This window comes from Pagrus major, chromosome 17 (genome assembly GCF_040436345.1).
Source record: "Pagrus major chromosome 17, Pma_NU_1.0".
Classification (NCBI taxonomy): domain Eukaryota; kingdom Metazoa; phylum Chordata; class Actinopteri; order Spariformes; family Sparidae; genus Pagrus; species Pagrus major.
This window is the reverse complement of record NC_133231.1, coordinates 14,594,790-14,622,787: the sequence shown is the minus strand read 5'-3', so window position 1 is coordinate 14,622,787 and position 27,998 is coordinate 14,594,790. Positions and strand designations below refer to the sequence as shown.

The window sequence follows — 27,998 nt, the reverse complement described above, 5'->3', positions numbered from 1 at the left end:
ATCGCAGGTGTGTGTATGTGTGTGAGAGGGAGCTAGCTGTGCTGCTCATCACCACTCGCATTGCTAAAAACATTACAAAATGCTGCTTTTTTATGTGGTAACGGACTAGATTAGCATACTCTTTTATTATATCATTCCTTCTCACCCGGCTCTGTGCTGAGCGACTGCGGTTAAGAAAATACATTTTTATAACAGCGCTGGCGCTGTTAAGCTAACGAGCGCTAGCTAGAGTAAGCTAGCACAGCCAAACAGAGCCACGCCAAGATGGACGAAGCTGCTGCTGCCGCGGCGGTCGCAGAGGACGGAGCTGAAAAGAGACCCCACGATGAGGATGGAGCATCTGAAAACAACGTCGGTTCATCGGCTGAAGACACCGCTGATGGTGAGTATCCATTAAACGTTTGCATAACTAACAATGCATCAGCTATATGTTCAGGATTAACGCCAGTGACCTCTTAGACCAACTTCAGCGTAGGGACATGAAATAACATCAACATTGCGCCAAATGCACAAAGCTTACAGTAATGTATGTCCATGTCTGGTCTTTTAGCTATTTCATGTTCATGTTTTTTGCTCAGTGCTGTTCATTGAACAAATGCAGCAACAGCCCTAATTCAAAATTATTCAGAAAACCTACATAGGACTGTAAGTCAGTGAGCTAGACAGCTTTTTCAAGTCATTCCTGTGAGGATATTCACGATTATCTCGATTCACGATAATCCCGACAATAGAATTAACCACAATCAACTTATTGTTAGGGTTTTTTATTCGATTCGTGATTAAAAAACACTCGAGTCACAATAAAAAAAGCCCACAAAAGCACGGTCTTACTCTCTGATACAGAGAGGATAATGCACAGAATACAGAAGTTTTATTATACATTTACTAACATTTGTGTGGGTTGCCGCTCAGTAGTAGAGCATATTTGCTTCACATGTACAGCATCTCCACTTTTGACTCAACCTTGGACAACAACCAGTTGTCAAGTACACTGACCTAAATGATGAAGGCAGGGGAGGCAGTAATGTTTGTTTTTCCTTGGCATAGCAGTGCAAAAACAAAAAAGCAGTCATCGTTGTTGAAAGGAGTACTAAAGGTTTTTGGCATCTATTTCTGTCGTCAGGCACAGACAACTATTTTAACTGCTTGCACTCCAAGCATATTATTGACTTACTTTTCAGTGTCAAAAACATGACTGCTACACGCCACATGAGGGCAGCATCAGAATATCTTGAATCTTGTTGCTTCCTCCTCTACTTATGTGTGTGATACCAGACTTAAGGTCCAACCTTTCTAGATGCGCGCAGGCCATCACCTGGCAATAAAAAACAGCTTTAATGGGCATGCATATGTATGGTTGCTTGAACTAGATGTTTGAGCTATTAACAGCACTTTACAAATAATAAAGTAATAAGTAATTCTGTATCCTTTTTAAATTACAAATGGAGTAGTGCCATTAGATTTGATTGCGATAGTACAGTCTATTAGTAACGTTTGCGTATTTGAAAATACAACATGTTCTGCAGCAATCCTATCGAATCACTGGATGATTGAACCTGACAGAGGTCATTCGGCTTAAGCACTTTTTCAGCCCCTCTGTAATTTAATGACATAGTGTATTTTGAGTATTTTGTTCTTTATGGCTAATGTTGTATTTCCAGATCCAAATGTGTGTGGCTGTACTGTAAACTCTATTGACCTTTTGAAATAAAGACATGATGTGCACCTGTGTTTTTGTGATTTTTTTTTTTTTTTTTTTTTTTTTTTTCTGACTTTCTTTCTCTGGAAACAGGAGTGGCTTTGACCTCCTATTTTCCCCTTTCTATTTCTAGGGGTTGGGGTTTTCTGCTGTCAAGATTGTGGAGAAGCCTTCAGAGAGGAGGCTGCCTACATGGAGCATCGCCATCAGCACCCACAAGAAAGGGTGTTTTTAGATGACCAGTTGGATGGTTTAAAGGATGCAGAAATGGACAGTGACACAGCTCATTTCTGTACTTTATGTTCACTCTCATTTGTTGAACAAAGTGAGTTCCACTCGCACATGGAGAAGAACCACGGGCACTCCTCCCAAAAGGAGTTGGCTAATCCTGGGACAACAAAGCAGCACACCTATGAATGTCCAGACTGTGGGAAATGTTACGGTGTGATCGGACACTTTCTCAACCACCAGCGCTCACACAGACAAGCCTCCAAATCAGTTTTTCATGACCTTGAACATTTGAAAAAGAAGTCATTTCAGTGTGAGGCTTGTGGACGGAATTATTCTCGCGCTTCAGCTCTCGATGCACATCGTCGTTGTCACGAGGGAAAACTAGTTAAATCACGAAACAGGGGTTCAGGAAATGCATGTCACACTGAGGAGTCAATAGTTGAAGCCAAGCCCAGTGAAAACCAAACAGATAATACTCCTGAAAAACTTTTTGAGTGCTCATGTGGTAAAGCTTTTACTGCCATGATGCGACTTAAAACACATCAACGATTTAGCCGTAACAGTCAGTGCACTCCAGCAGAAGTAATTGAAAAACCAAAGAAAATCTCCAGTGATTTTTACTGTAGTGAGTGTAACAAGGCTTTCAGTGGCCATATCGCCCTCTTCAACCATCAGCGATGGCATGCTAATCAAGCAAGTGATGCAGCAAAAAGGTTCCCATGTGAGGAATGTGGAAAAGTATTTATGACTCTAACGTTTTACTACAGGCATCAGCGTTTGGTGCACAGTGATGAGACCCCGGCAAAGTCGTTTCTTCATCAAGTGTGTCAGCTACAGAAGAAGGCATTTGAATGCAAGGATTGTGGGCTCAAGTTTTCCAGGGCTTCAGCACTCCAGTCCCATCAGCTTCACCATACAGATGTTTTCAGAGAAACAGAGAAGGAAGCCCAAATGCGCACCTCTCTGCTGCCTCAACAGGAAACTTCAGTAAGCGAAACAAATGAGACGGAACAGATTCAAGTGGAAACTGTAAATCTTCTTCCTCCCAGTACGGCTGAAGAAGACTCGCATGTAAATGACACTGATGACGACATGGAGAGTTATGAACTTGGGGACTTTAATGTACAGGTGATTAGTGCAAGTGAATCTGAGGATGAGCCCGTCCAAGACTTGAATCCTGATCTTGAGCTGCTCTGTGAATCCGATCAGGAAGTAAGAGATGACAATGACACTGGAGTTTCCCCTGGTGGCGCTGGTACTATTTCAAAACCAGAGATGGATTTAAAAATTGTACAAATTGACTTTGAGGTAGCTGACGCGCAGTGTGCACCGATAGCGAGGGAAGCCGAGAATACGACAGAGGAAAGATTTGATTGTCCCGAGTGTTACCGTTGGTTTTCTAGTGCTTCATCACTGCGTGTTCACAGAATGTGGCATGGCATTCATAAGAGGAGACAACAGACTCAAGGTCAGTCAGAGGCAGTTTACACATGTGACACACGTGACCACGAAGCCAGTACTGATGCAGCACACGAGCAACACAAGAGTGAAAACACAAGCGATGATGTGGTAAACGAGGCAGATGGATTAGAGAAGAAAATTTTGACATGCAATGAGTGTGGTAAATCCTTCTCACGTTTGTCTGCTTTAGTCTGTCATCAGTTGCATCATCCCAAAAAAAAGCAATTCCAGTGCCCAGATTGCATGATGTCTTATTCGCATGCAGCTACCCTGTTTAACCATATAAAAATCTGCTCTGCACAAAAGAAAGAGAATATTTCTGTTGCTAAGAAAGAATACAATCCAAAGAAAACCCTTCTAGGCCCAAAGATTTATCATTGTGAACAGTGTGGGAAGGGTTTCTGGTCTCTAGGAGCTTACTCCCACCACAAGCAAAGTCAGACTCAATGTGCAGATTTGATGCTAAGAAAAGGGGTCACAGGATCTGTCAATGGACATCAACGCTCCAGTATTAAGGTTGCATGTCCAGTGTGTGGTAGAAAGTTCCGACACAAGGGCATTATGGCAATGCACAAGCGAAAACATGAAAATGGAAATCATAAATGTGAACTGTGCAACAGGTCGTTCCGTCTTTTTTCCAGCCTCCTCAGACACCAGGTCGTGCATAGTGACCAGTTGCTCCCACCGCCCGTTAAATCTTTTCAACATCAGGTTGAGCAGTTGAAAAAGAACACGTACAGCTGCCCCGACTGCGGCAAGCTGTTTTCACGGGCCAAAGCGCTTCAGTTTCACATGAAAAGCCACGGGTACGAGACTGGGCACTCAACATCATCACCAAGATCTTCTGTTAAGCTAGAGGATCTCCAATGTGCAACATGCCTCGCACATTTCAACAGCAAGGCCTCTTTGAGGGCTCATCAAAAACTTTGCCGCAAAAAAAACCCTCAAGCAGTCGATTGTAAGACCGAACCCTCTGAAAATTCTGATACACTGATATCACATGAGGATAGTATGGATGTCAGTACACAAGAAAGCTCTGAGCAAATAACAGTCAGTGCTGAAGTAAATGAAACAGACAGCGGGGAGCTAAAGATGGAAAATCCAATGATTGTCGACAATTTAGAAAACCCAAGTAGAACTGATTTGAAATACAAATGCAAAAAGTGTGACAGAAGCTTTTCAGTGGTTGGAGCTTTGAATTTTCATAAAAGAATTCATGCTGAGGGTTACAAATCTGTAACAAAAGCAAAATTGTCCATGTCTGTAATGCTTAAGAAACCCAAACAGGAAGAGTCAACTAAAGGACTGTTTCACTGCTCAGATTGTGGGAGGCGGTTCATCTCCAACTCAGCTCTCGGCTCCCATAAAAGATGGCACAAAGAAAAGAAGTTTTCACGCTCCTTGCTAAAAGATGAGGATTCGCTGTCTGTTAGCCACAAGACAGAGGGCGGGCCTTTTCAGTGCCACAAATGCAGCAAACGGTTTTTTAACCTTTGTGTTCTCCAGCGCCACCAGAATTTTAATCCTCAGTGCCAAACCAAAACTGAGCCAGATTCAAACAAAAGTGTGGAGAGCAACAGCACACAGAGTTCACATATTTCAGAGTTTTCGTGTCCACTGTGTCACAAAACATTTGTGCAAGGTTCACTTCTGGCTGCTCACTATGAAAATCAGCACAGTGGCACTGTGGAAGCTGCAGATCATCAAGGAGACGGGCTCACCTCGGTTGATCCAGCCGCACAACAGGTTGAAGTCAACTTCAGTGGGAGAGAGTCCATTTCAAAGACACTGAAGCCGAAAGCTCACCAGTGTCCCCTCTGCTCTATGACCTTTGCCAAAGCAAGAGGTCTGCGTGCCCACAAATGGCAGGCCCATTCGAAGAGGACTAAAGGCAAAAATCGGCTGCCTTTGGGTGTTAAAAAGGAGTCAATTGCCTCAAGCAGTGAAGTAAAAAAGACAGCAGATTCACCGGCTGTACTCAGCACTGCAGTGATGAAAAATATCCCTGATGGCAGAGGAAAGAAGAAAATCAGATCAGACCCGCCTTTGAAATCTGTCACATGCCTTGACTGCGGGGAGCAGTTCAGTTCTGCAGGTGCCCTCCTCGACCATAAGAAAGTATGCCTGGGGGTAATAAAGTCTAAAGAGGAGCCCCAGACTCCTGAAACCATGGCTGAGGTTTCCCCGCCTCTTAGCCGTCTGTCGGAGCATACAGCTAAATGCCTCTTCAAGTGTGATAAGTGTGGGAAAGCTTTCCAAACGGAGGAACAATTAGGAACCCACAAGACCAAGGCGAAGAGCCGGCCTTATTGTTGCGCCCTGTGCTGCCACGGCTTTTGGACTGAGATTCAGCTGCAGCAGCACCTCGCCTGGCACGACGAAGTCCGATGTCGTCTTCCCACTGAGCTTCGCTACAGGCTGAGTGCTGCAATGACCTCAAAGCCTCTAAAACCCAATGTCGCCTCTGCTGAGAGCAGAGGGAAGTCCTTTCCATCCTCCATGAACGAACCTGTGCTCAACCCAGACATCCAGTCACAAAGTAGCCATAAGTGCCAACATTGTGGCAAAGCCTTTCTTTCACCATCTGCATTACAAAAACATGAAACTCAACACTGTAACAATGACTCGTATCATTGCTCTATTTGCCCTCGGACCTTCAGTGAAATACAGGACCTTATCGATCATCACCAGGAATGTATCGGTGATTTCAGAAATGCAGAGTGATGCCCCTGCTGCTGTCTCATCAGGAGATACTAATGGCCTTACATGCCTTGAATGTGGAACTACTTTTTGTCAAGAAGAAACTGATTTGCACCAGCACTACAGTATATGAAACATGCCAGTGGAGTGTATTATACTAAACAACCTGAAAAGGATTAAAAATGAAGACACTGTAGATTGTAGATTTTGTTTGTTTGTTTTGCTTTTGTTTTTTTTTAGAGGGAACTACTTAAATGTGTTGAGCTAAAACAGTCCTTGTTAGACTTTTGTTTAGGCTAAGTGTAAAAGTGCTTTCCCTATTTGGTTCTATATTGTTTGAGATCCTTTGTATATTTTTTTCTTTTGTTATGTTCCTATTCTCAGGCTTTCCTTTACACTGGATTAGAATATGTACAAACGATGGATAAAAAATCCTTTAGATGACACAAATGTATGGTTTTGCTTTGGTCTCGTTTGGAATAGACCTGTCAATTGAGCCTTCTTGATCTCTTTGGTGATCGCAAGTTGAACTATATATCTAGATATATGACAAAAGCTCAGAAACATTTATGCATGTTTGTCCTCATGCATTTAAACATTCACTGAAAAATGAGAAGTGCTGCTGACACTATTTTTGAGAGGACATTGAAATAATTCTGCACAAGAAGTATATACAATTTTGCCGGTCTTTCAATTTTGCTTGGACTCAACAAGGTCCTATTTGCAGAAAAGCTATATCAAATTTATGAATGTACACTGTTTATTTGAAGTCCTGCTGTTAACCTTTACAACCAGCTAATACCATAAAACAATGTTCACTATTAAATAATTGTATTTACGTACAATTCGCTCTGCATTAATTGATGTATAAGCTCCCATGTTCTTTCCTTTTCAGTGTTTCTAAGCTGTTAAAGGTTATATTTACTACTTCAGCTAAAGTAGGTTTATGTTGATTTAAGATAGTTGTTAGTTTACTGTACCACTTATGCAGTGGGAAAAAGTATTTGTTTTGTACAAGAAGTGGTACTTTGCTAGATTAATTTATGAAAATCTTTTTTTTTTCTTTCCTCTAGATGACCAATAAACCTTTTGACTACTTGTTTAACTTGCTGTTTCTGTAACGATGAAGAAAAGCTTCTCTAAAACGTTAAAAATAAACTGATCAACTTTTGCTTGAATTATTGAGTTGTGTCATTAATTCAGCCTCAGTTTCATTGATCTGTGTGTTTCATCACTCTGATTCTGTTTCCTCTGGCTCACGTCTTCAGACGAATTAGTACTGGTCGTGTATTTGGTTAATATCAGGGCATGTTGATTAAAGCAGAATTGCATTTAAAAACTAAGTTTGACCCTAAATGTAATTTTTAGATTGAAATCTTCATGGAAAATATTTTGTGCAACCAGAATAGTAATATTCAGACTTTTATATTGTGTTACATTTTAATCAAATTTGAGGTTAACCAATGCATTAAATGCATATTTAATTAGCCAATTGATAATTAGATTTAATTTTTCTGTCTGTAAACGATGAAATAATAATTTATTAAATAAAATTGCTGAATTAGCGTAACACGATTTAAGCCAAATTGTTCATTTTTCCACCTACTATTGTGTTCTCATCATTAATAATCACAAAAGTCATCCGTTTCCTTCTTTTAAGATTAAAAATGTTAATTTTGTTATTGCTTTTAGACACTTTTTCTTAATTTAAAATAAATATGTAAGCATTGTGCTTTCTATCAAATCCCACCCACAGAGCTGTTGCAGTAACAGTATTGTATGAGAGGTACACTCCAGCTTCCAAAGATAATTTACTTGCTTCACAGACATGATCAAACAGACTATACAGAAATGTTTTATTCTGCAATTCTCTGAGATTTAAATAATTTAATGAAGAGTGCTAAGACTTGACACAGTTGTAATTGTCCCCCATCTGTGAACGAAGAGAAGAGCCACGACTCAATCTTGTAAGTTTCACCTGCTGCAATTAAACATTTGTTGCATTATCGGTAATGACCAGGCTTTTTTTTTTTTTTTTACCTGTTACCAGACTGCACAATTTTAGCTGGAACATCATATAGATTCATTTTTAAAATCAGAAGATACCCGATTTCCCCTCGGGATTAATAAAGTTATCTATCTAAATATCTGCTAGTTTGTTTCTGTATACTTACAATAACTTTGTTAATTGTTAATATTTTTAATCATAAAAAATCTAAACTTTTCCCTTTTCTTCTTTTGTAGTCAATGAGTCCAGCCATGCGTGCAGGGATTGTGGACTGAAATTTACAAACCGTGAAGTCTTTGAGACTCACCTGCACCAGCATGCCCTGGACGAGGAGGAGGGGGAGGAGGAGGAGGAGGAGGAGGAGGAAGAAGAAGACGCACAGATGGAAGACAGCAGGAATCCTGAAGCAGAGCTGGACTGCTGGGGCGGAGACGATGGAGATGAAGACACGGGCGGTGATGCAGAAGACGGCTGTGACGAGAGCAGTTCAATGCAAACAACTCCCACAGGCTCTGTACAAGATGTTGGAGTTGGCTCAGTGAAGAAACTTCCGAGGGGCTATGCTTGCTCAGTCTGCGGTAAGGTTTATACATACATGGTTTCATTCAAAAAACACCAACTGACGCATGAAAACCGGTCATCCACAACAAAAAGTCAGGGTGAGCAGAATCTACATAAATATGAGTGCCCACACTGCGGAATGAAGTTTATCAGGTCAGCACGGCTGCGAGGTCACATGAGAGTTCACATGCCGCCATCAATCCAATCCAAGGCTGATAAATCTAAACCTCCCAGATGTGATCAGTGTAACAGAGACTTCACTTCTACACAGTCATGGCAGGTTCACGTTGAGCTCCATAAACGGAATCCATTTTGGTGTTTAAGTTGTGCCAGAGGCTTCAGTGATGAAATATCACTGGATAAACACCTGCAGTGTCACATTGAGAAGCCACATATATGTAATGTCTGCCACAAGGGCTTCCAGATGGCCAAACAGCTTATTAATCACTACAAGTCCCACATTCGAGCAAAACCTTACCAGTGCAACCTCTGTGGGAAGAGCTTTACTTTTGCTGGAAATCTAATGACACACCGACAAAGGCATCATGGAGTTTCTGTTGGATCCAGCGGGAAGCGAGCTATTAAAAAGGAGAAACTTGGTCTCACTAGTGTTGAAGTGAAGACAGAAATGGATACAAACATGCTGGGAGAGGAAGAACGCATGGAGAAAAGTGAAACTCAAAAGCCATGCGAGGATGCTGAGATTGAGGATTATACAGACTCTGATGAGTCGGACTGCGGAGAACCTGGGCATCACCTCAGGCCTTCAGACCCGCCTGGCTCGGCTCGATCTGATCCAACTGATGAGTCGAAATCAAGAACTGTAGAGCCACGAGCAGGACAGGAGCTGAACAAGAGTGTGTCGCAGGAGAAACACATGCACAGAGAGCATAAGTATTGGGAATGGGAGTGTTGTGAATGTGATATGGGATTTGATGAAGTAGAGAAGCTGCGTTTGCATTATATAAAACATGCTACAGGGGAGCTGCCTATGCCACTGCATAATTTTTAGGGTTGATAGCTTACAGAAGCATTTATTATTTCACTCTGGTGACCACAATAATGACTCTCTGTGCAGCTGATACACATCGGGACAGTCAATAGCTTTTATCCTTTTTATATTTACATTTCTTACTCTTAAGGATGGAATGTTTAGGGATACGAAACAAAGGCAGGCAATTATTGTTGATCAATCTATGTGTATATACTGTGCTTGGCCTGTTTGCTCACTGTTACTGTTACACTACATTAAGGACAAATATTCATGACATTGATTATGTACGAGTATCTGCAAGCCTCAACGGTTCATGCCTGATGCTATAAGATTATACTACAGGTTTTTAATGTGTATTTGTGATGTATGAACTGACATGAAAACTGGTTGTTGCAAAACATTGTTGTGAACTGAATGGGAAAAAATGTGGAGAAAATGTAAAAATGAAATAAAAATTCTGACCTCTACTTGTGGAACTGAATAAAATGAAATTAATTCAAAATGCTTATAGCGTTTGTCTTTATGTGCAGGGGGCAGATAATGTTTTATAGACTTCTTACACAATGCAGTGTATGTACTGATGACTCTAATCTGAGTTGTGATTGGAATAATGTCAAGCTAAAAGTCTGAATTCATATTTGCTATTAGGCACTGCCTTTTTCTAGCATGCTTTACCAACGTTACTTATTCGGAGAGTTTATTAAAACATTTATATAAGAATTATATTTTTTAATTTTTTTTACATACTTGTTCTTGAAATCAATATAAACTAACTTTTTAATGTTATACCTTTTTAAAACTACCACCTGTGGCAAACTAAAATGAAAACAGACAAAATCTGAACATTTCATTAAATAACTAATGAATAACTCCATGCTTAAAAAAAACAAACAAGTAAAACTAAACTAGAAATTATATCAAAACAATCAAACAAAAAAAGCCTTTTGAAAAACTTTTCCTTCTCTGAAGAGCGTTTAAAATGGTTATGTTCTAACTAGCTTGTCATTGACGGTCATATTAGGAGCTGAAGCATAATTAAGATATAATAACATAGATTTGAAAGTGGTTATACTTCATATTTAATAATGAATGACAGTCATAGTAAGAGAGGGAACTTCCACGCGTTTTACAGCTCATAATAAAGCCATTGCTATAAGCTCACATTGTATGGTTCATCAGTCCACCACAATCAGCACTTAGTAAATTTGAGTTTGTACTGTAGGTAATGGCCGAGTTATTAATACAGTGAGCTAATGGAGCTCAAGAGACTTACACGCAATCTCATTATTATAATCCTGTCATTATAAGCTTATACACAGTTGATCAGCTTCCCTTACTGAGCAGTTTTTAATTCTACTGTTGTTTCTACAACACTCAATGTTATGGATGAATTACATAACAGAAAAGAGCTACACATTTAAGCAATACACTAGCAGGCATTTAGCTCATTAAATATGAGCTAAATTTTAATAGAACATACTGAAATATCAACAGTTGTAGCATTTTTGGTGCATCATAGTGTGCAAATAGACATATTATTATTATTATTATTATTATTATTATTATTATTATTATTATTATTCTATTATTAAAAGTTGAGGTGGGATTTTCCAATGGGTCCATCCCTATGAGGAGCATCACATGCTGCAATATCACCACCAATTAGCTGAACTTTTTCACAATGACCTTAGTTGTTAAAAATAGTTTAGCAAAATTGACTTGAACAGTCAATAACATTGCAGTTTCTGCTGTATCACTAAATGTATTCTAAAATATGTAAAGCAGGATTACTGGCTGTGTTTTGTCGTCTGGTTGTGTTGTAGTTTTAGCAGAGTGGACAAACCCGTTGAACGAGTGGAGGACTGACCCGGAAAAACCACAACTCCCATGACCCCCCTGCGCCTCTTGTCCGACGTGACGTCACGATGTCTGCAGCTTCTCTGTGTGATTGCTTTGTGCGGAACGACGCGGAGATGTTTGGGCGGACGAAAGAGCCCAGGTAACCTTAAATCTGCATCCTCCTACAACCATACAGCAGCTATACGAGTGTCTGTGTACCAGAGGGAGTGGACGTAGAGACTCAGTTAGCATCTTTGGCGCAGCAACAAGCCAGAGATGCTAACGTTTGTAACCCGATTTTTACCGCAAATCGGTGAATTTAAGCTAACTGGGCTACCATTATCTGTGTATCTGTGGCTAATGTGGAGGTGTTGTTTAAGGGAATCATCAGCATGTTACAGCACTGTGTTTATACACATTCAAGTGTTGGATTTGGGTCATACTACAGCCTCAAACGACTGCCCTCCATGTACCGTCAGTCCTCTTTTGTGATACAAATGTTGTAAGCCCATTCATTCTTCGGTCTCCCAGCTGTCGCCATGTAGATAACAAAGCTGCTGCTCACTGCCTTCAAGAAAATCAACTTGTGTAAACAGCAGTTCAGTAAGTTTGAACGATTTAAAGATATTGCGTAGTTGTTATGTTCAGTGAGTATCCCTGTATGTGTTGGGTTTACCTGTGTAATTAACAGTCACTGTGTTTCTTTGTGGCACCTGGTTTCATAGAAACACATAAAAAAAGGGGCACTGGAGAAGCCAAGAGGCAGGGAGCCATGCAGAGTCCGACCCAGTTGAACATGGGGCCAAACCCTGTGACCACAGCAACCACAGAGAAACCACTGGACAACGAGACTGAAGCTCGGCCAGCACAAAGTGAACCAGATGCACAAAAAGTGGAGAATAAATCAGCTGCTCCTGCTGAGACTGACACACCAGTCACACCACAGGAAAATGGGACGCGGGCAGAAGCACCTGCGAGTGTGGCGGGCATACAGACAGTGGAGAATGAGCCACTGACTGAGCCCTCAGATAACACTGCAGGGATGGAGCTGGACTCTGCTTCAAAGCCAAATGCCTCCACTGAACCGGTACCTGATGCGAATACAAATCCTGGGTGTGATGGACAAAAGGAAAAGAAACAGGATGAAGGTGTACGTGATGGTAGGAAATATGTTCCTTCCAAGAAGGCGATGGTAGATCCTCTGAAGATGGACATGTCAAAACATCTGGCTATGCCTCTCACATGTGAGTATTACTGTGTATATGTGTTGTTCTATGTTATATCCCTCTGAATGGGGCTTGGGTTGAGAGGCCTGTTTGGCGTTTGATAATTTATTTAAGTTTAGGACCAGGCACTACCTATGAAAGTTCAAATACAACTCTAAGTCACATTTCCTGTTTGAGAGGTACAGATGTTATAGAAAATCTCAGCCCAGGATGTGATAGCGTATGGGCATGGCAGTCCGCACAGTAAATGGGTACTACACCGTAAGAAATCTACTGTGATTTACAATACACAATACTACTTCAGTAATTACTTGTGCACAATCATTATTGTGGAATTCATTTTTACAGTTTCCTTTTACAAGACAAGAACTGTGCTTTTGAAATAATACTGATGTTTTGTTTTACCATGCTTACACATTATCAAGTTGGGCTAAACCTGTACACTAATAGTTTCTGGTGTTCAGTAGCAGCCAAACAAAGCACTGCAGGTTAGAGCTTGACTAATATTTTGGTTGGGATGCCCCTGAGCAGTGACCACAATTCCTCAAAATAAACCAATTAAAAGAGCTGCCATCAAAATGTTATTTCTTTATGCATTTATGAAGACAATTGGCTTATATATTATTATCATATTTTTAAACTCATATATCTATACTAGTGTCTGCCTCAAAAGTTCAGTTTTGGTCAGGCTCTACTGCAGGTGTCCATGTTCTTCCCCTTTGATAGCTCCAGTTTTGACAATTTTGGGACCAATACTCACCATTTTTTTTCCGGTATCTGTGTTTTTTTTTTGTGTCAGATTGCTGATAAAATACATTAATTTAAAAATGCAATACTTTGGTTCTGATGCAACATTCTGTCTCTGTAGTCACAACTCTGTGGTCTCTCTTAATGTCCCGCCCACAACGCTATCTGATTGGTTACATGTCACAAGTAATAGCCTATCAGCACTGAAAAATCTGAATCTGCAAAGTAACTCACGTTATCAAATAAATGTTGATTATGTTGACACTATTTTATTTTTAGTGCCTATGTACAGTATATTGGTTCCAAATATCAGTCATTGGTCTCCTTGATTACAAATGATCTGTAACGTATCAATCAATCCCTGTCTTGCTGGTAAGGGGAAGTTGTAGAAGTGGTGGGGTCTCCTTTTGCTAATGGTTTTGTGTGTTTACTTTATGAAGGTGCCTATCTGTTTCTAAAGCCACCATATTTACCCTCCATTTTTCTTTGTGGAAGCCTTTCTACTTTTCTACAAATACTTTCCTTTATACTAAGAATATGGATGTATGTAAATAACATGTAAACATTATTCCCCTCCTGTCCTGTTTCCCTCCAGCATCTCAGCTCTCCCTGCAGTGCATAGAATGCCACATAATCTTCAGTGATCACAAGAGCAAAGAGCGTCATCTCAAGTTGAGCCACCCGGCAGAATATGAACATAGCATACTGAGAAATGCCCTTTTTGCTTGCTATGTCTGTGACCGCCACTTCACAAACTCCACAGAGCTCATGGCCCACCAGAAAGCCCACACAGAGAAGAAACCCTTTAAGTGTCCAATCTGCAGCCAGGCCTTCAACAAATCATCTGAGCTCACCTCTCATAAAAAGATTCATTTTGGCTTGGATGGGTATGCCTGCACCGACTGTGGCAAACCCTGCAAAACCATGACATTGCTGAAGTATCACCGCCGCACACACACTGGAGAGAGGCCGTATGTTTGCAAGGAGTGTGGAAAGAGGTTCACCATGTCCAAAGCTCTGCAGAAACATATGGTGTCACACTTGCCAGAGGGAGCTGAAGGAAATGGGGGAGACACCACAGTTAAAGCACAACTGAAGAAAGATGATGGTAAGTCCACCGCTTTGGTTCAGACTGAAATATCTCAACAACTATTCGGTAGATTTCCATGAGAGATTGACATGGTAATGAATCGTAATGATTTTGTTGATCTCCTACCATTTCTTCCAGCACAGATATGAGGTTCACATTTGTGGTTCTGAGCACAATATCTAGATGAATTTTAACCACATTATTGAGCCCATAACTTGTCATGTAGCACCATCATTTGGTAAAATTTTAAATGAGTTAATTATTTTAGTTTATGACAACATATTTGCAAAACTAATAACATTCCCGTCATCCACAGCTGGACTTAGTGTGTAAGCAAATGTAAACATGCTAACACACTTAACTAAGACATGAAGATGAAAAAATATTGTTATACCTGCAGACTTGCATTAAGAGTAAAGCACCGCTGTGCCTTTGTACAGCCAAACATGACTGCTAGTTTGGCTCTTATTCTTTGTCCCATTTTCTGATCCAAAATCATGAAATGATTAGGGATGCATGATATATCTGGAACCAATAAATTATTCGCTAGTAAGAAAAATTTAATTAGTGGTAATGGTGTATTAGAAAAATAAACTTGTGAATCTAAAAATATTGTTGTCCTCTTCACATTTTGCACATTCTAAGATTAATATCACCAGTTATCGCATCTGCCAAAACAAACTATTGGTTATCATCATTGGCCCTGAAATTCCTTATTGTTGCATCCCTAAAAATGATAACATTCAAGGAAACAAACTGTATCTGTCGGCTTGCAGGAAATATACCACAATGCATAACTTTCTTCCTTTATTGTTTTTAGGTTCTTCTCCAAAGTATCCTTGTTCTGTATGCAAGGCCACCTTCAAGAGTACCAAGACACGGCTACATCACATGAAAACTAAGCACAAAGCGTTGCCTGCTGCAGTCAGTAATGCCCCCCCAAGTACACCCATCATAACTCCAATATCCATTTGCCAGCCAGCACTACTACAGGTGGAGCCCAATGGACCTCTGCAAAAAGTTGATGCTAATATTGACACAGAGCAGATTCGCAGACTTATTGAATCTTTAGGAAATGTGCAGAAAGTGAACCAAGTTGTCATACTGGGGCAAGTGCCACCTCATGCCCCACCACTGGAAGTGCAACAGATATCACAGCTGGCAGAACCAGTGAATATGAATCTCAATCCACCACAAATAGATTTTATGGGACTGAACAGACAATTTAAGACAGTTGAATTGGACCCTTCAAACAACACATGTGATCCAATGGAACAAACAATTATACTGGAACCTATTACCCCAGATGGACAGTTGGAAAACCCCTCATTTTCAGAGCTAGGTTCCCAGATAGCAGCAGGTGAAAATATAGAGCTAACACTAGTTCAGACTGAGCAAACAGAGAGACCTGGGGAAGAGGTGATGCATCAAATTCTTCAACAGCCCGATATTGGTGCGATTCAGCCTGATCCTATGGATCAAATGGCTTGTCAGAATGAGGAAGATATACTCAAACAAAACCTTGAGCAAACAGTCATATTAGAACTTACCCCCGCTTTGATACCAACTGATGAGCTGGAACAATCCCAAACTATGCCACAAAGCGAAATCCCGTCCTCCTCTCTTGTAGCAGCCACTGAGCATTCTCCATATCAGACTGCAATAGTTGAGCAGGAGACAAGCCTGTCAGTCCAACCACTTTCACATACAGTTGAGTTGGAGCTGACACCTTTACGTAAAGAACAACAGGACCTTCCTCCTTATCCATTTGTTCCACCAGACACACTTACACAAACTCCAAATGAATCCAAAACTAATCGCAAAGAAGAGGTTGATTCACAGATGCAAACAGTAAGTCTGGATCAGCTTCACCCTGTGATGGAAGGAGCTGCACCACAAGAGACACAGGAAAGGGCTGAACAAGAACCACTTGAACAAGACCCATCTGAGAAATTGTTGGTAGATAGCAGGGAGGGTCAGAAGCAGGTGGAGAACCAGTCCAAAGTAGAGGACGATTCTGCTAAAGACGAGGCTCCATCAGAACTAGAGACAAAGCAGGTGCCACAGATATCAGAATTACCTGTAAATGTGATGTCAGCTCAAGAACTGGTGAAAGTGCGGAAAAGAAAGCCAGCCAGGACGTTTATCTTTCAAGGATATATGCAAGAACTGGTGAGATCCAAACGCAAGGATGATTTACAAATTGATGCGCAGCCTGCCAAACGCCAAAGAACCAAAAAGTCTCATCTTGTCGTTAAATTTGGTCCACAAAACAAAGACAAGAAAAACAAGAAACAGAAGAAGCCATCACAGCAGCGTCAACCAATGCAGGAAGATGTGATGAGAGGTAAAACACCAACAAGAAGTCTCTCAGAAAAAAAACTGCCATCGCAGAAAAAGGGAAGAAGGGGAAAAAAGGACAAGAAAGCAGGACATTTGATATCTACAGCTGAAATAAAATCACCATCGACACTGGAGCCTGCCCAACAAATCAAAGAGGATACAAGGAAAAATAAACTGAAAAAGCAAAAAGAAGTGGCAACAAAGGGTGTTACTCATACAAGTGAGAACAAAACTGAAGCCTCGCCTGTTTTGAAAAAGCAAAAACAAGCAAAAATAATGCAAAAAGACCAGCCTAAGAATGCAAAGGATGGGAAGCAAAAGAAAAACCTGGCAAGACAGGAAAAAGAAAAGGCTAACACAGCTTCCGCAGACATACCTGGCCCAAACACAACACAAGACGCTCTACTTCTACTGAAAGGTCATAAACAGCCCCAGCTAAAGGTTTACAAGTTGGACACTTCAAAGGCATCAGCCCAGACACAGGACACTACCGCTCATGAGTCCCAAACAATGTCCCAACAGAGCAAAGACAACAGACTAAAACATCCAACAAGTGAGTCTACAAATTATCTCACAGCAGGAGGTAAGAAAAAAGGAGGAAGACCCAAAAAAACCCAGAAAGCGCTTTCAATGTTGTCCTCCCTACAGGTTCCCTGTCAACCACCCGAGACACTGCCCACCAAGCCAAAGACCACTAGAAAACGAAAAGCCTCCTTGAAAGTGGAGACTGAAGGTGTGATAACCTCTCATTCCAAGCGTGCCTTAGAGTGTAAGGACTGTGGGGAGAGATTTGGTGAAGTCTCGTCCCTTCAGAAGCACAAGGCAATGGTCCATATTGTAGAGAGTCCCGGTCTCACTTATACCAATGGGAACGTCTTTGAAGGTGTCTCCAGTTTGGATCTTTACCAGCTTCCAAAACAGCATGATAAGGTTGTTGGGGTGATTAACACTGCTACTGACTGGGATACTGAGCCTGAGATAGGAGAGATGGCATTAGATGACAGAGAGCGAAGTGTTTCTTTTCCATCTTTGATTCCATCCCCATCTTTACCCATTCCTCCTTCAGATGTTGAAATTAGTGCCTATGAAGATAAGGGTGGAAGTAAAACAGGAACAGATGATCAACATCATACCTCTCCAGAGGTACACTCACCATCTGATCAAATGAAAAGCAGTGAGACTCCTCCAAATTTCATATCTGAATATCCTTTAAATACTGCTAGTAAGACAGAAATTTCAGAGACGGGAGAGCTTTTGACATCAGATAAGGACACACGAGAAGAAGGTACTCAGAAGAATGCCAGCTCTGAGGCTGATGTTCAGGGTTCAACGAATGAAGACATGAAAGAGGATTTACTTCTTGACGTAAATTTAGTAACTGTTGGGGAGCAGAATGAGAGAGATGATCCAACTTCTCATGAAGATACTGTTTCCCAAAATGAATCAAATGAAACCTGCAATTTCAAGGGTGGAATCACTGGGCGAGTAAGTGATGAAACTGGAACGAGTCTAACTTCACAGACTGTGTCATGCTCCACTCATGAAGTGGAGATCAAAGAAGAAGAGGAAGAAATCTTAGTCCAGAAGAAAAAAGGAGGGAAAGTAGCTCTTGCAAGGAATTCTACAAAGGGTAGGAAAAAAGGAGCAGGTCGTCAAAATAGGGACGTGATATCAAAGACAGTTTCAGTTGGAGATACCGTCAGAGGAACAGAATTGGAGAAAGACCAGGAAGACTGTCAGGTAGTTTACGAAAAAAATCCTGTCACCTCTGATTCAGAAATTAATGACACAGGTGAGAACAGGACAAAGACTCCAAGAGTTCAAGAGACTATTGAAGTTGAGGCCAACATAGCTACTGCTCCTGCCTCGTCTTTGCCTTCTATGACATCTACATTAGAGGAATCTCCTGAAGTGCAAGGCCTGTTTGAGCTGGAGTCAGTTACCACTAGTGTTGAGGAGGTAATGAATAAAAGAGGGCTGCAGGGAGGAGAGGAACAAGATAGGGACCAGTCTCCAGGCATCATACTTGAGAAGATCCTCACCTCTGGACAAAGAGCGACTGCTGACAAGGAGCTTTGCCTGATGACAGCTGAGGTCAATCAACGACAGGTGAGATGCTGATTGTACCAACAAATGGCTTGCATTAACAACAAATAATGAATTCAACATGCAAACTTACATTTGTTTTCATTGTAGAGTTTGGACGGCATCGCTGAAAATGAGGTACAAGTCCTTGCGAGCCAGGAGATCAAGGTTGAAGAGAATATCTCAGATCCACTGCTGCCTGCAGCCACCTGTCAAAATAGACAGAGTGCAGTCGTGCAGCCACAGCACCATCGTGATATAAGGACTGTTTTGGTGAAGGAGGAGACCACTCTCATGCTGAATGAAGTTCAGGCTGAGGAGGGCACCGGGCACATCCGATGGAACGTGGAGCCAGTCAATGAAAACACCTCAAGTCCATGTGAGTGTTAGCCCACACTCTAGGTACATTTATATTGAACGATTTCACCATTTTGGGAAATATGATTAATCTCTTTCTTTCTGGGAGTTGGATAAGAAAATCCACACCACTCACATGTCTGTGAAGTATGTATGGAGCTACAGCCAGGGGCCTTCTAACACCCAATCCTTTCTTATTAACGCACTTGTTTAATACGTACACAATAAGGGATGTAAATATGCCAATTTTAGGCTTAAACAGGAACTTTGCAAGGGCCATCTTTCCAACGGTAAAATACTTTGAGGTCTTTATGGTTTCAAAAGTGGATGTTTTTGGCTTTGTCCTTTTAGTCATAGAGAGTGGAGAAACAACAAGGGACTGTCATGTCACCCCTGAATTCAATACCAGCCAGTGTATCTTCTACCCAGTGAAGGAGGAGGAGAGGGAGGTGCTACTGGGAGCTGCTCAGACAAACAGTGGGGACTTAACCACTGGGACATCCACTGATGCTATGCAGACAGAACATCAAGCTACAGAAAGTAATTTAGGTGAGTCATTGTCTTTTATAGTGATAATCCCCCTTTTTTTATGAAAGATGATAGGAAGACCACTATTTTAATGTTGAATCTTTTCACAGCAGATGAAGGGAGCCATTCTGACTACCAGGAAATGAGAGTAAGAGGACTATTATCAGAACCAGGGGTCAGTGACTTTCCAGATGGACAAGGTTTGTTTTTCTATTTTTAAATGACCAATATTTGTAGCTTCTTGATTAACATGCTGAAGCTATTGATGATAAATGATCATCATACTTAAAAAGACCCTGTCCCCATATAATAATTGATCTTTCAGCAGAGGTAGAGCATCCACCAGACATCCAAGAGTTTCTCCTCCAGAGTTCAGATGAAGAGGACGTGGGTGGTTTTGAATTGTCTGATCCTCAGCTTGACTCAGAAGCAGAAGTGATGGCCTTTTTCTACAAGAACCAAACAAACGGCACAAGTCAACCAGATGAAACATCTCAAAAGTACCATACATCTTACTTTTTTTTAGTTTTCAAACCTTACATTTTTTCGATTACATTGAAGTTTAATAATATTGTCATACTTTGCAGTTTTATCATAACTTGAAATATATGTAAAAACCTTGGTCATTGCTAGCTTTTGTACCATATGTGGTTCTCACTCGTGTTGTGCTCATGATCTTTTTTACATTTTCTCCCTTAGTTTGCCAACTTCAACGAGTCAGCTTCAAACACCAATAGAAGAAAACAGGACAAAGGAGCCCATTGATTACTTCTCCGAGTATTTTGGTTGGGATACCTGGGTAGAAATTGGCAGTTGCACAAATAAATTGAGCAACATGCCCAGACCTGTCACAGCCAGAGAGGTTGCACAGTTTGTTGGGATCCACATTGCAATGGGAACTTTAAAGGTTTGTGCTCAGTTGTGAGCCCTCTCTTGAAGGTTGGCTCTGTTAGTTTGACAAAAGACCACTAAAAGCTTGTTTTCTTTCTTGATATTTTTCAGTTTCCCAGTGCGAGGCTCTACTGGGAGGACTTGACTAAGGTGCCCTTGATTGCTGACGCCATGCCACTGTCCCGTTTCTTGGAGCTATCTCGTAGGTTGAAGCTTGCTTCTCCTGTGAAGGATCCAGTCAACGGTAATGCTCTGGAAGGAATCCATGACAGTGACTTTCAAAATGTACAGCAGGGTAAAAATCTCTCAAGCAGTCACTGTGACATTTCTCAGCATAATGATGGGCAAAGGCAAGGGGACACGCCAGAAGACCTGAACAGTTCAAAAACACAGACTGATCCCCTGTGGAAGGCTCAGCCATTGTTGCGCCGTTTCAAAGAGGGATGCCAGTCGCTAAGACGAGACGGTCATTATGCAGTTGACCAATATCAACTTCCTTTGACTGGGAAAATACACAATAAGAAACCTTCTCTCCACTGTACTACGTTAATTGGATTTAGCGGTTTGCTCTTACACGTGGATCTTAAAATGGGTCTGGCCAGCAAAGAAGATGCTGTAGAAAAAATGGTCCCCAAAGGTAGCATGGTATTTCTTTGCAAACAGGAACTCTCCACTCCTGCTATGCTCGAGCGCCTGTTAGTTGCTGGAGTTCATGGTGCGGGTAGGGTCGGAGGAGCCCGAGGACAGATCGGAGATGAGTTTGTAAGCTCCGATGGGAAGCTGATGTTACGCAGGTCACACTGTGGCTTCATACTTTCTACTGCTGGGGACGGCCAGAGGAACATGGCTTCACTCATTGACAACTTTGAGAAGGCCCAGATGTCGGCTCACCTCAACAGAGAGCTACTGAATCTTTACACCATCCCTCTCACTGCCTCGGCCCCAACCTGCTGGCCTCAAGCGGTGCTCTGGTACCTAACAGATCTGGCCTTGGTCAACTCCTGGCTCCTGTACAGACAGGATCACAGGGCAGCATCTGCACCTTTCACTCTCATGGCCTTTAGACTGGAGGTGTCCAAGGCTTTGATCCTCTCCAGTGGCTCTGACACCCAAGACTCAATCCCCCCTCAACCCCCCTCAGAGAAGGCCAATACAACAAATGAAACACCCAAACCAAAGCTGGTGGAGGAAAGTCCTCTGCCGGATGCAGCCACACGGTACGATGGTTCAGGCCACTGGCCTGAGCAGCTTGGGGAAGGAGAGGGGGGCAGGTGTCGTTTTGGGGACTGTCAAAGAACATCTCGAGTGCTATGCCTTAAGTGCTGTGTCTTTCTTTGTATCTCTCGCAACCACAACTGTTTTTTAAATTTCCATAATCAAGGGAGTTTGGGGAAAGACTAGTGTCCACTACAGTCTACTGCACCCTTATTATTCAACATTTTGCATTCTAGTTCAGAATGTAACTGTGCTTTTGGTGTAAGTAAACCCAGCTAATCAAAAAATCTAAGTATCTGCTCTGTCCTTACAACTTTTCCATGATGCCTTTGCTGTGTTGTTCTTTTGTAGGATTATTGTGCTGCAGTTGTAAAGAAAAAAAACAACCCAAATGCTTTGTGATGTGGCTTATAATGTCATTGAGCACGTGTAAAAATGAATTTGCCTTCAAAAGGAAATGTAAAAAAAAATACTCATAGCCATACATGATTTTTGACATTGAAGACACCACGATGTTTTTTTACTATTTATTTTAAACTGAACTCATTCACATTCTATAATGAGCTTGTTTTGGCTCTATGAATTTGACATTATTTAATTTCAGAAAACAATAAAAGAGAAAAGAAAGAAATACACGCATTGTTTTTGTTGTTTTTTTTATTTGAAGACGTTGACACAATACACTTTTTTGACGGCTGACATTTTTATAAAGAGTAGTTCATATATAGTCCCATTGCACAAAGGCAGTATCACACATACAATGTAAAAATATAGTAACACACATACACTATACAGAGACATGTTATCTACAGAGACATGAGCTAATAGTTACCACAGAAATAACAGGGCTTGGTACAACCAGTGGAGAATGGTGCAAATAAGTTAGAAATGGACTTCAAATGTTGGGACAAGTTTGTGTTTTTGGTCTCCACATTTAATATAAAGGTGATTTAATATAAAACGATGCATGGGACTGTGACAGAGGGAGGTAAACAGAAATGTTACAGCGCTGACTGAAAATAACGAAATCTCACTAAGTTGTTTTGGGTCACGTGACAGAGATCAACCATAGATCCGGACTGAATAGAAAGGGGGTAAGTTCAAATCCATGGTTATAACAGTGTAGCTGTCCGGTTACGATGTGTAATACAGCAGATTTTAGAGTAAACAGTTAATATACGAACAAGTGTGGTGATATTTTAAAAACACAATACTTCATCATAAGGCTGTTACCCTGTAGAACTTTTGAAGTCATGTGCTTCGTTTTCATTAAAGGTTTACGATTATTCCCGCAGTCACCGCGATACAAACTGCTCCTCTGTGTCAGCGACGGAGCACTTTGGCGTCAGTGTGTTTCACATTTGGATGTTTTCTCACGTCTGAACATCAGTACCGAGGACTCCTCCAGCGGCAGCCATCTTAGTTGTACCAGCGGCTCCCACAACCACACACCAGGAAGTGTCCGATCTATCCGCTCTGCTTCTGTGGGGTCAACTCTCCCAGTCAAACTACCTTCAAAGAGCGGTTAGAGGTAACGTGAACGGCTTCTCAATTTTGTGTTTGTATTTCAACTCGTTTGCTATAGGTACATATACTGACTCACTCCGTATCGACACACAGCAAATGCACGCAGGCGCCAAAATACGAGTTAAAACTTGGCGTGTGAAAAGGCAGGAAAAGTCTTCGATCCTCTTTGAATGGCAGCCAGTGTTGTTAGCGCTAACGGGTAGCTAGCTAGCAATAGCCCGCTCGGTAGCCTGATACTTTATTTTTAGCGTTAGCTACGTGCACAGACATCAAACTGAAGCGGTTCTGTTGTCTGAAAGCGGTTCCAGCTCATCATCTGGACTCGTTAAGTATTTCTAATCAGCGGGGTGTTTGTCGGATGCTTGCAGGCTCGCATGGAGCTAGTTAGCTTAGCGCGCGGCCTTAAAGGCAGCAGCGTAACGTTAGCCAGGATGAGCTGAAACTTGAGTGATTCCTGTGGGGAAACTGGGCTAATAGATAAACAACCCTTAGGCTAAGTACGTTGTGGTTTCTACAAACAAATTTGTTTTTACAGCTCCCTCAACCTAACTAGTAGGGGGAATTATTTGTATAGTGTCATCTGCTGAACATGATTCTATGCGTATTTAACGATATTTATGGGTTTATAGCAATGTTGTCTCCCCGCTGTCAACCAAACTGCTGCTGTTTCAACCTGATATGTAACTGGACTTTAATTCTGACTTTGTTTCTGCGCTGTTTAATTGAATCCAGGAAGGTTGTTGTGAGTTCCTGTTAAGACCACCCAGTATATCACGATGGACTCTGAGATTTTGAACATAGAGGAGATAGTGATGGGAAGGGGACTACCAGATCCACCTCCGGAAGTTCCCCCTGAAAAACCAGCAGAACCATACAAACCCATCACTTTGAATGGACCTCCTGCGCCCCCTGTTCAGCCCTGTAAGTGGCACAGTGGTCACAACTTTATCTCATTTCGCTGAAAGCAATTTAAAGATGATCTTTGTCTTTGCACGACCTCATTGATCTCCTCCTGTCCTTCCAGACCAGCATGAAAATCTGCAGTGTTTCCAGTGCTTCATCACGTTCTGCAGTGCCAAAGCCAAGGAGAGGCATATGAAGAAGAGCCACCGGGAAGAGTATAAGCAACAGCTTCAGCAGGTAAGCCTCACAATATCAGCTCATGCAATTTAGTAGAAATGGTGACAGATGGTGTCAGTCTCAAACTAAAAGAAATTATACTTACTATATATACATAAGATACTTTACTTCTGCTTCTTATGACAGGTTTTTATAAACACAATCTGTTCTTAACCCTATATGCTGACACTGAGAGTTGTATGGTCTTTCGTAATCAGATTGATGCGTCATCAGTGTCTGCTCCTTCTCTCCCCTTTCCAATTTTCTGTGACTCAGATATTTAATGAAGCAGGTTTCTTATGTTTAAGGCACTCATTAGTTTCTGTTGTTTGCCCACACTGGGTTAAAGGTACAATCTGTCAAATTGTGCAATCTTTTATCCTATAAATTATTGTAAAGTTTATTTCATTACAATGCAAAAAATGTGGTCATAAAGAGCCCTTCATACATTTACTTGTAGCTTGTGTTTGAGTCAATTATGAATTTTAGAGTTTTATTTTGTGAGTGTATTCAAGATACGGCACACTGTATTAGGGCTGCAACAACAATTCAGTAGTAACTTCAATATCTTTGGGTTGTGGACAAAACAAGACATTGGAGAACGTCATCTTGGGCTTTGAAACACTGATCGGCGTTTTTTTCACCATTTTCTGACATTTTATAAACCCAACAACTAATCAATCAAGACGATAGTCGTCAGCTCAATTAATGAAGTAAAAAGCTGTTAGTCGCAGCCCTTCATTGTCTATACATTTTTACTGTGTTAGTTGTCAGGAACCCAAGACAATTTCTGTCCTTGGTGAATAAAGTGAATCTGCTTAAATTGGGTTTCACTTTAACAAGTAGCTCTTGCTCTGGAATTGTTCTAACTTTGGCTCCTCTTTTTTATGTCTTCCCAGGGAAACACACTGTTCACGTGCTATGTGTGTGACCGCACATTTCTGTCATCTGAGGAACTGACACAGCACCAGCCAACACACAGCAAGGACGACAAGCCCTTCAAATGCGTTCACTGCAAGGAGAGCTTTAAGACCTTCTCTGAAGTGAGTATAAAGTAAAAGTATTTTTAGAAAATTGGAGTCATTGGCAGAATTCAAACTTAGTAACACCATGAATGCCAAAGTAGAAATATTAAAAACATTCTAGCTTTTACAAAATGTTTATTTTTAACTTCTCATCCTCACAGCTCACAGCCCATAGAAGACAGGTGTGTCCAGAGAAACAGTTGGTATGTAAAGATTGCAATGAAACCTTCCGGAGTGCTGGACTGCTGCGTACTCATCGCCTGACCCAACATCCTCGCCCAGACGTAGAGACTGCAGAACAGCCTGAGGACCCTTCAAAAACCCACCGCTGTAAGAAGTGTGGTCAGGGCTTTGAAACAGAATCGGAGCTGATAGTGCACCAGGAGTCCCCCGAAGGTCAGCAGTGCAACGGCACCGCTTCATCCAACAAGAAACGCGGAAGGCCTACCAAAGTTGAAGATGCGGCAGCTGCTGAGAAAAAGGGAAAGCGGAAAAAGAAGGATGAGGCAGAAGTGCCTGAGGAGGCAGTGAAGGCTAGCAGCACAGCAGAGTCGGAGGCAGCACCTCCAGCAGAGGAAAAGGGAAAAGCAGGTGTAGCAAAGCGTGGTCGTCCTTCTAAAGCTGCAGCAAATTCAGAAACGGAAGATAAGAAGAGTCCCGAGGATGATGGTCAATCTCCGGGAAAGGAGAAGAAACCTAAAGCAGATCCTGCCACGTCCCGTCAGCACCCCTGTCCCGAGTGTGACCTCATGTTCCCTGGCCTGATTCAGCTTCGCGCTCACAAGAAGGAGAAACACACCCCGCGGAAAGCCCATCCCTGCGACGAATGTGAAGAGAGCTTTGCCCGTCCAGAGCAGCTGGAAGCCCACATGTCACGTGCTCACGCTGTGGGCCGCTTCGCCTGTCAAACCTGCGGGAAGAGCTTTGGTCGTGAGCGCACCTTAAAAGCTCACGAGAAAAGCCACCCAGAGGAAAAGCCTGAAAACCCAAGTGCAAAGAGATAATTGAGACATGGGGACTTTGGAGAAAGTGTATGGTTTTTGAAGATTTTAGTCAGGAATTGTCCTTTTTCTTTTAACATTGGAGATCTGATGCTCCCGAATATGGTTTCAGATGAGTTTGGAATGGTTTTTGAGAATGACATTTTAGCAAGTCTTGGATTTAAAGTTGAGTTTTGATTTTGAGCTGTTGAAATTTTGGACAAACAGACACATCTCTTTAATTGACTAACCAAATGTTGTTAAATCGATGTATTACACCCTTTGTCAAAAACATAGTTTATTTGTAAAAACAAACTGTTTTGATTAACTTTTTAAATGATTTGTTTCAGTTTTTTTAAGCTTGAAATGCGTGTGGTGTGAATTTATTACTTTGTCTTTGAGTTGTTCAACTCACTTTGTGGTTAAAACAAAATGTTTTTTATGGGTTTTTTTTCCTCTTGTTTTTTTCAAAACTGATTGGGTAAGTACATACTTTGAAGCATAATAGATGCCTAGTAGAGATACTATGTTTGAATGTTTAGACAGTTTGTCAAAAGAAATGTGTAATGTACAGCTTCTGGTTCATATTTTTGCATTTTTTACACTTAATATTTTGATTATGTTCCTTTCTAAATTAAGTCTCATTGAGGAAGAATTTTAAAATAACCCAATTATGTTCTGCTAAAAATGTTTTTTTGGCTAAGTGCTCCAGATTCAATGTGGAGTGTTTGGCATGTGGGCAGAAATGATCCACGATAATCCTGATTTATCTTTTCACTTACTAGAATAATATTTCATGTCTTAGACATTTCTTAAATGGAACTCATGGCTCTTTAATGCGATAGAGTCCCATAAGGAACTGTGTATATCATGTGTTATTCACTGATTGGATTGTTTCTCTCCCCCACTGCAATGTGTCTGGACACTGCAAAAATGTAATAAAACATGCTGTCCCAAGGGACGCTGCTGAAGAAATAACCTGCCTTTTTGTCTTTGTTCTCACTTCTAATGCAGGAACGTGTTCTTGTATTTTGTCTGACGAATCCATGATTTGGAGCCTTAACATGGGCTATATATCGGATATCATAAGGTTATATAATATTAGTGCCTCATTGAATTGTTTAACACTAAGATTTGACAAGTACTTCAGTTATGTGTTATTCAAATGTGAATACAATTCTTGCATATTTTATATCACAGAAATAGGATTTTTTATGCTCACTTGAATGCAAGAGTTGAAATAAAATTAATGTGTGCGTAGGGTTTCTAACACCCTTTTGAAAAAATATACTAAATAAGAAAATAGGAAAAATTCAAAATGTTACTGTTTTATTCCACAGTGAATATTTAACTAAACTAGATATGTTTTATA

General features: G+C 41.2%; 3 protein-coding genes across 10 annotated transcripts; all 3 read left to right on the top strand.

The window, feature by feature from the left end:
• Nucleotides 1-5: 5 nt before the first annotated feature.
• LOC141011946 (uncharacterized) lies at nt 6-10,158 on the top strand. Of its 2 annotated transcripts, none has more exons than XM_073485307.1 (2): nt 6-382; nt 8,336-10,158. In XM_073485307.1, exons 1-2 carry the CDS (start codon nt 265-267, stop codon nt 9,670-9,672), a joined length of 1,455 nt encoding a protein of 484 aa, XP_073341408.1. In that variant the 5' UTR covers nt 6-264; the 3' UTR covers nt 9,673-10,158. The 2 variants fall into 2 exon arrangements, with proteins under 2 accessions (XP_073341408.1, XP_073341407.1); XM_073485306.1 differs by lacking the exon at nt 8,336-10,158 and adding an exon at nt 1,833-6,202 and having other exon boundaries at nt 33-382.
• Nucleotides 10,159-11,623: 1,465 nt separating this feature from the next.
• On the top strand, nt 11,624-22,597 carry znf576.1 (zinc finger protein 576, tandem duplicate 1). 5 transcript variants are annotated; one of them, XM_073486228.1, is made up of 11 exons: nt 11,624-11,653; nt 12,025-12,096; nt 12,219-12,737; nt 14,062-14,574; nt 15,377-19,008; nt 19,096-19,363; nt 19,693-19,890; nt 19,980-20,069; nt 20,195-20,369; nt 20,569-20,776; nt 20,872-22,597. In XM_073486228.1, the coding sequence occupies exons 3-11, from the start codon at nt 12,266-12,268 to the stop codon at nt 22,159-22,161; spliced, it is 6,846 nt and encodes a 2,281-aa protein (XP_073342329.1). In that variant the 5' UTR covers nt 11,624-11,653; nt 12,025-12,096; nt 12,219-12,265; the 3' UTR covers nt 22,162-22,597. The 5 variants fall into 5 exon arrangements, with proteins under 5 accessions (XP_073342329.1, XP_073342332.1, XP_073342331.1 ...); XM_073486231.1 differs by lacking the exon at nt 11,624-11,653 and having other exon boundaries at nt 11,803-12,096; nt 15,377-18,993; XM_073486230.1 differs by lacking the exon at nt 11,624-11,653 and having other exon boundaries at nt 11,803-12,096; nt 19,983-20,069.
• Nucleotides 22,598-23,297: 700 nt separating this feature from the next.
• Nucleotides 23,298-27,604, top strand: znf576.2 (zinc finger protein 576, tandem duplicate 2). Of its 3 annotated transcripts, none has more exons than XM_073486008.1 (5): nt 23,298-23,506; nt 24,235-24,423; nt 24,527-24,642; nt 25,521-25,664; nt 25,808-27,604. In XM_073486008.1, exons 2-5 carry the CDS (start codon nt 24,279-24,281, stop codon nt 26,648-26,650), a joined length of 1,248 nt encoding a protein of 415 aa, XP_073342109.1. In that variant the 5' UTR covers nt 23,298-23,506; nt 24,235-24,278; the 3' UTR covers nt 26,651-27,604. The 3 variants fall into 3 exon arrangements, with proteins under 3 accessions (XP_073342109.1, XP_073342111.1, XP_073342110.1); XM_073486010.1 differs by lacking the exon at nt 23,298-23,506 and adding an exon at nt 23,542-23,560; XM_073486009.1 differs by lacking the exon at nt 23,298-23,506 and adding an exon at nt 23,589-23,826.
• The last annotated feature ends 394 nt before the right edge of the window (nt 27,605-27,998 follow it).

Coding starts and splice junctions, on each gene's coding strand:
- znf576.1 (XM_073486228.1), top strand. CDS start 12,266: ATGCAGAGTCCGACCCAGTTGAACATGGGGCCAAACCCTGTGACCACA. Junction 19,009..19,095: donor CTGAGGTCAATCAACGACAG/GTGAGATGCTGA, acceptor TTTTCATTGTAG/AGTTTGGACGGCATCGCTGA. Junction 19,364..19,692: donor TGAAAACACCTCAAGTCCAT/GTGAGTGTTAGC, acceptor TTGTCCTTTTAG/TCATAGAGAGTGGAGAAACA.
- LOC141011946 (XM_073485306.1), top strand. CDS start 265: ATGGACGAAGCTGCTGCTGCCGCGGCGGTCGCAGAGGACGGAGCTGAA. Junction 383..1,832: donor GGCTGAAGACACCGCTGATG/GTGAGTATCCAT, acceptor TTCTATTTCTAG/GGGTTGGGGTTTTCTGCTGT.
- znf576.2 (XM_073486008.1), top strand. CDS start 24,279: ATGGACTCTGAGATTTTGAACATAGAGGAGATAGTGATGGGAAGGGGA. Junction 24,643..25,520: donor ATAAGCAACAGCTTCAGCAG/GTAAGCCTCACA, acceptor ATGTCTTCCCAG/GGAAACACACTGTTCACGTG. Junction 25,665..25,807: donor GCTTTAAGACCTTCTCTGAA/GTGAGTATAAAG, acceptor TCATCCTCACAG/CTCACAGCCCATAGAAGACA.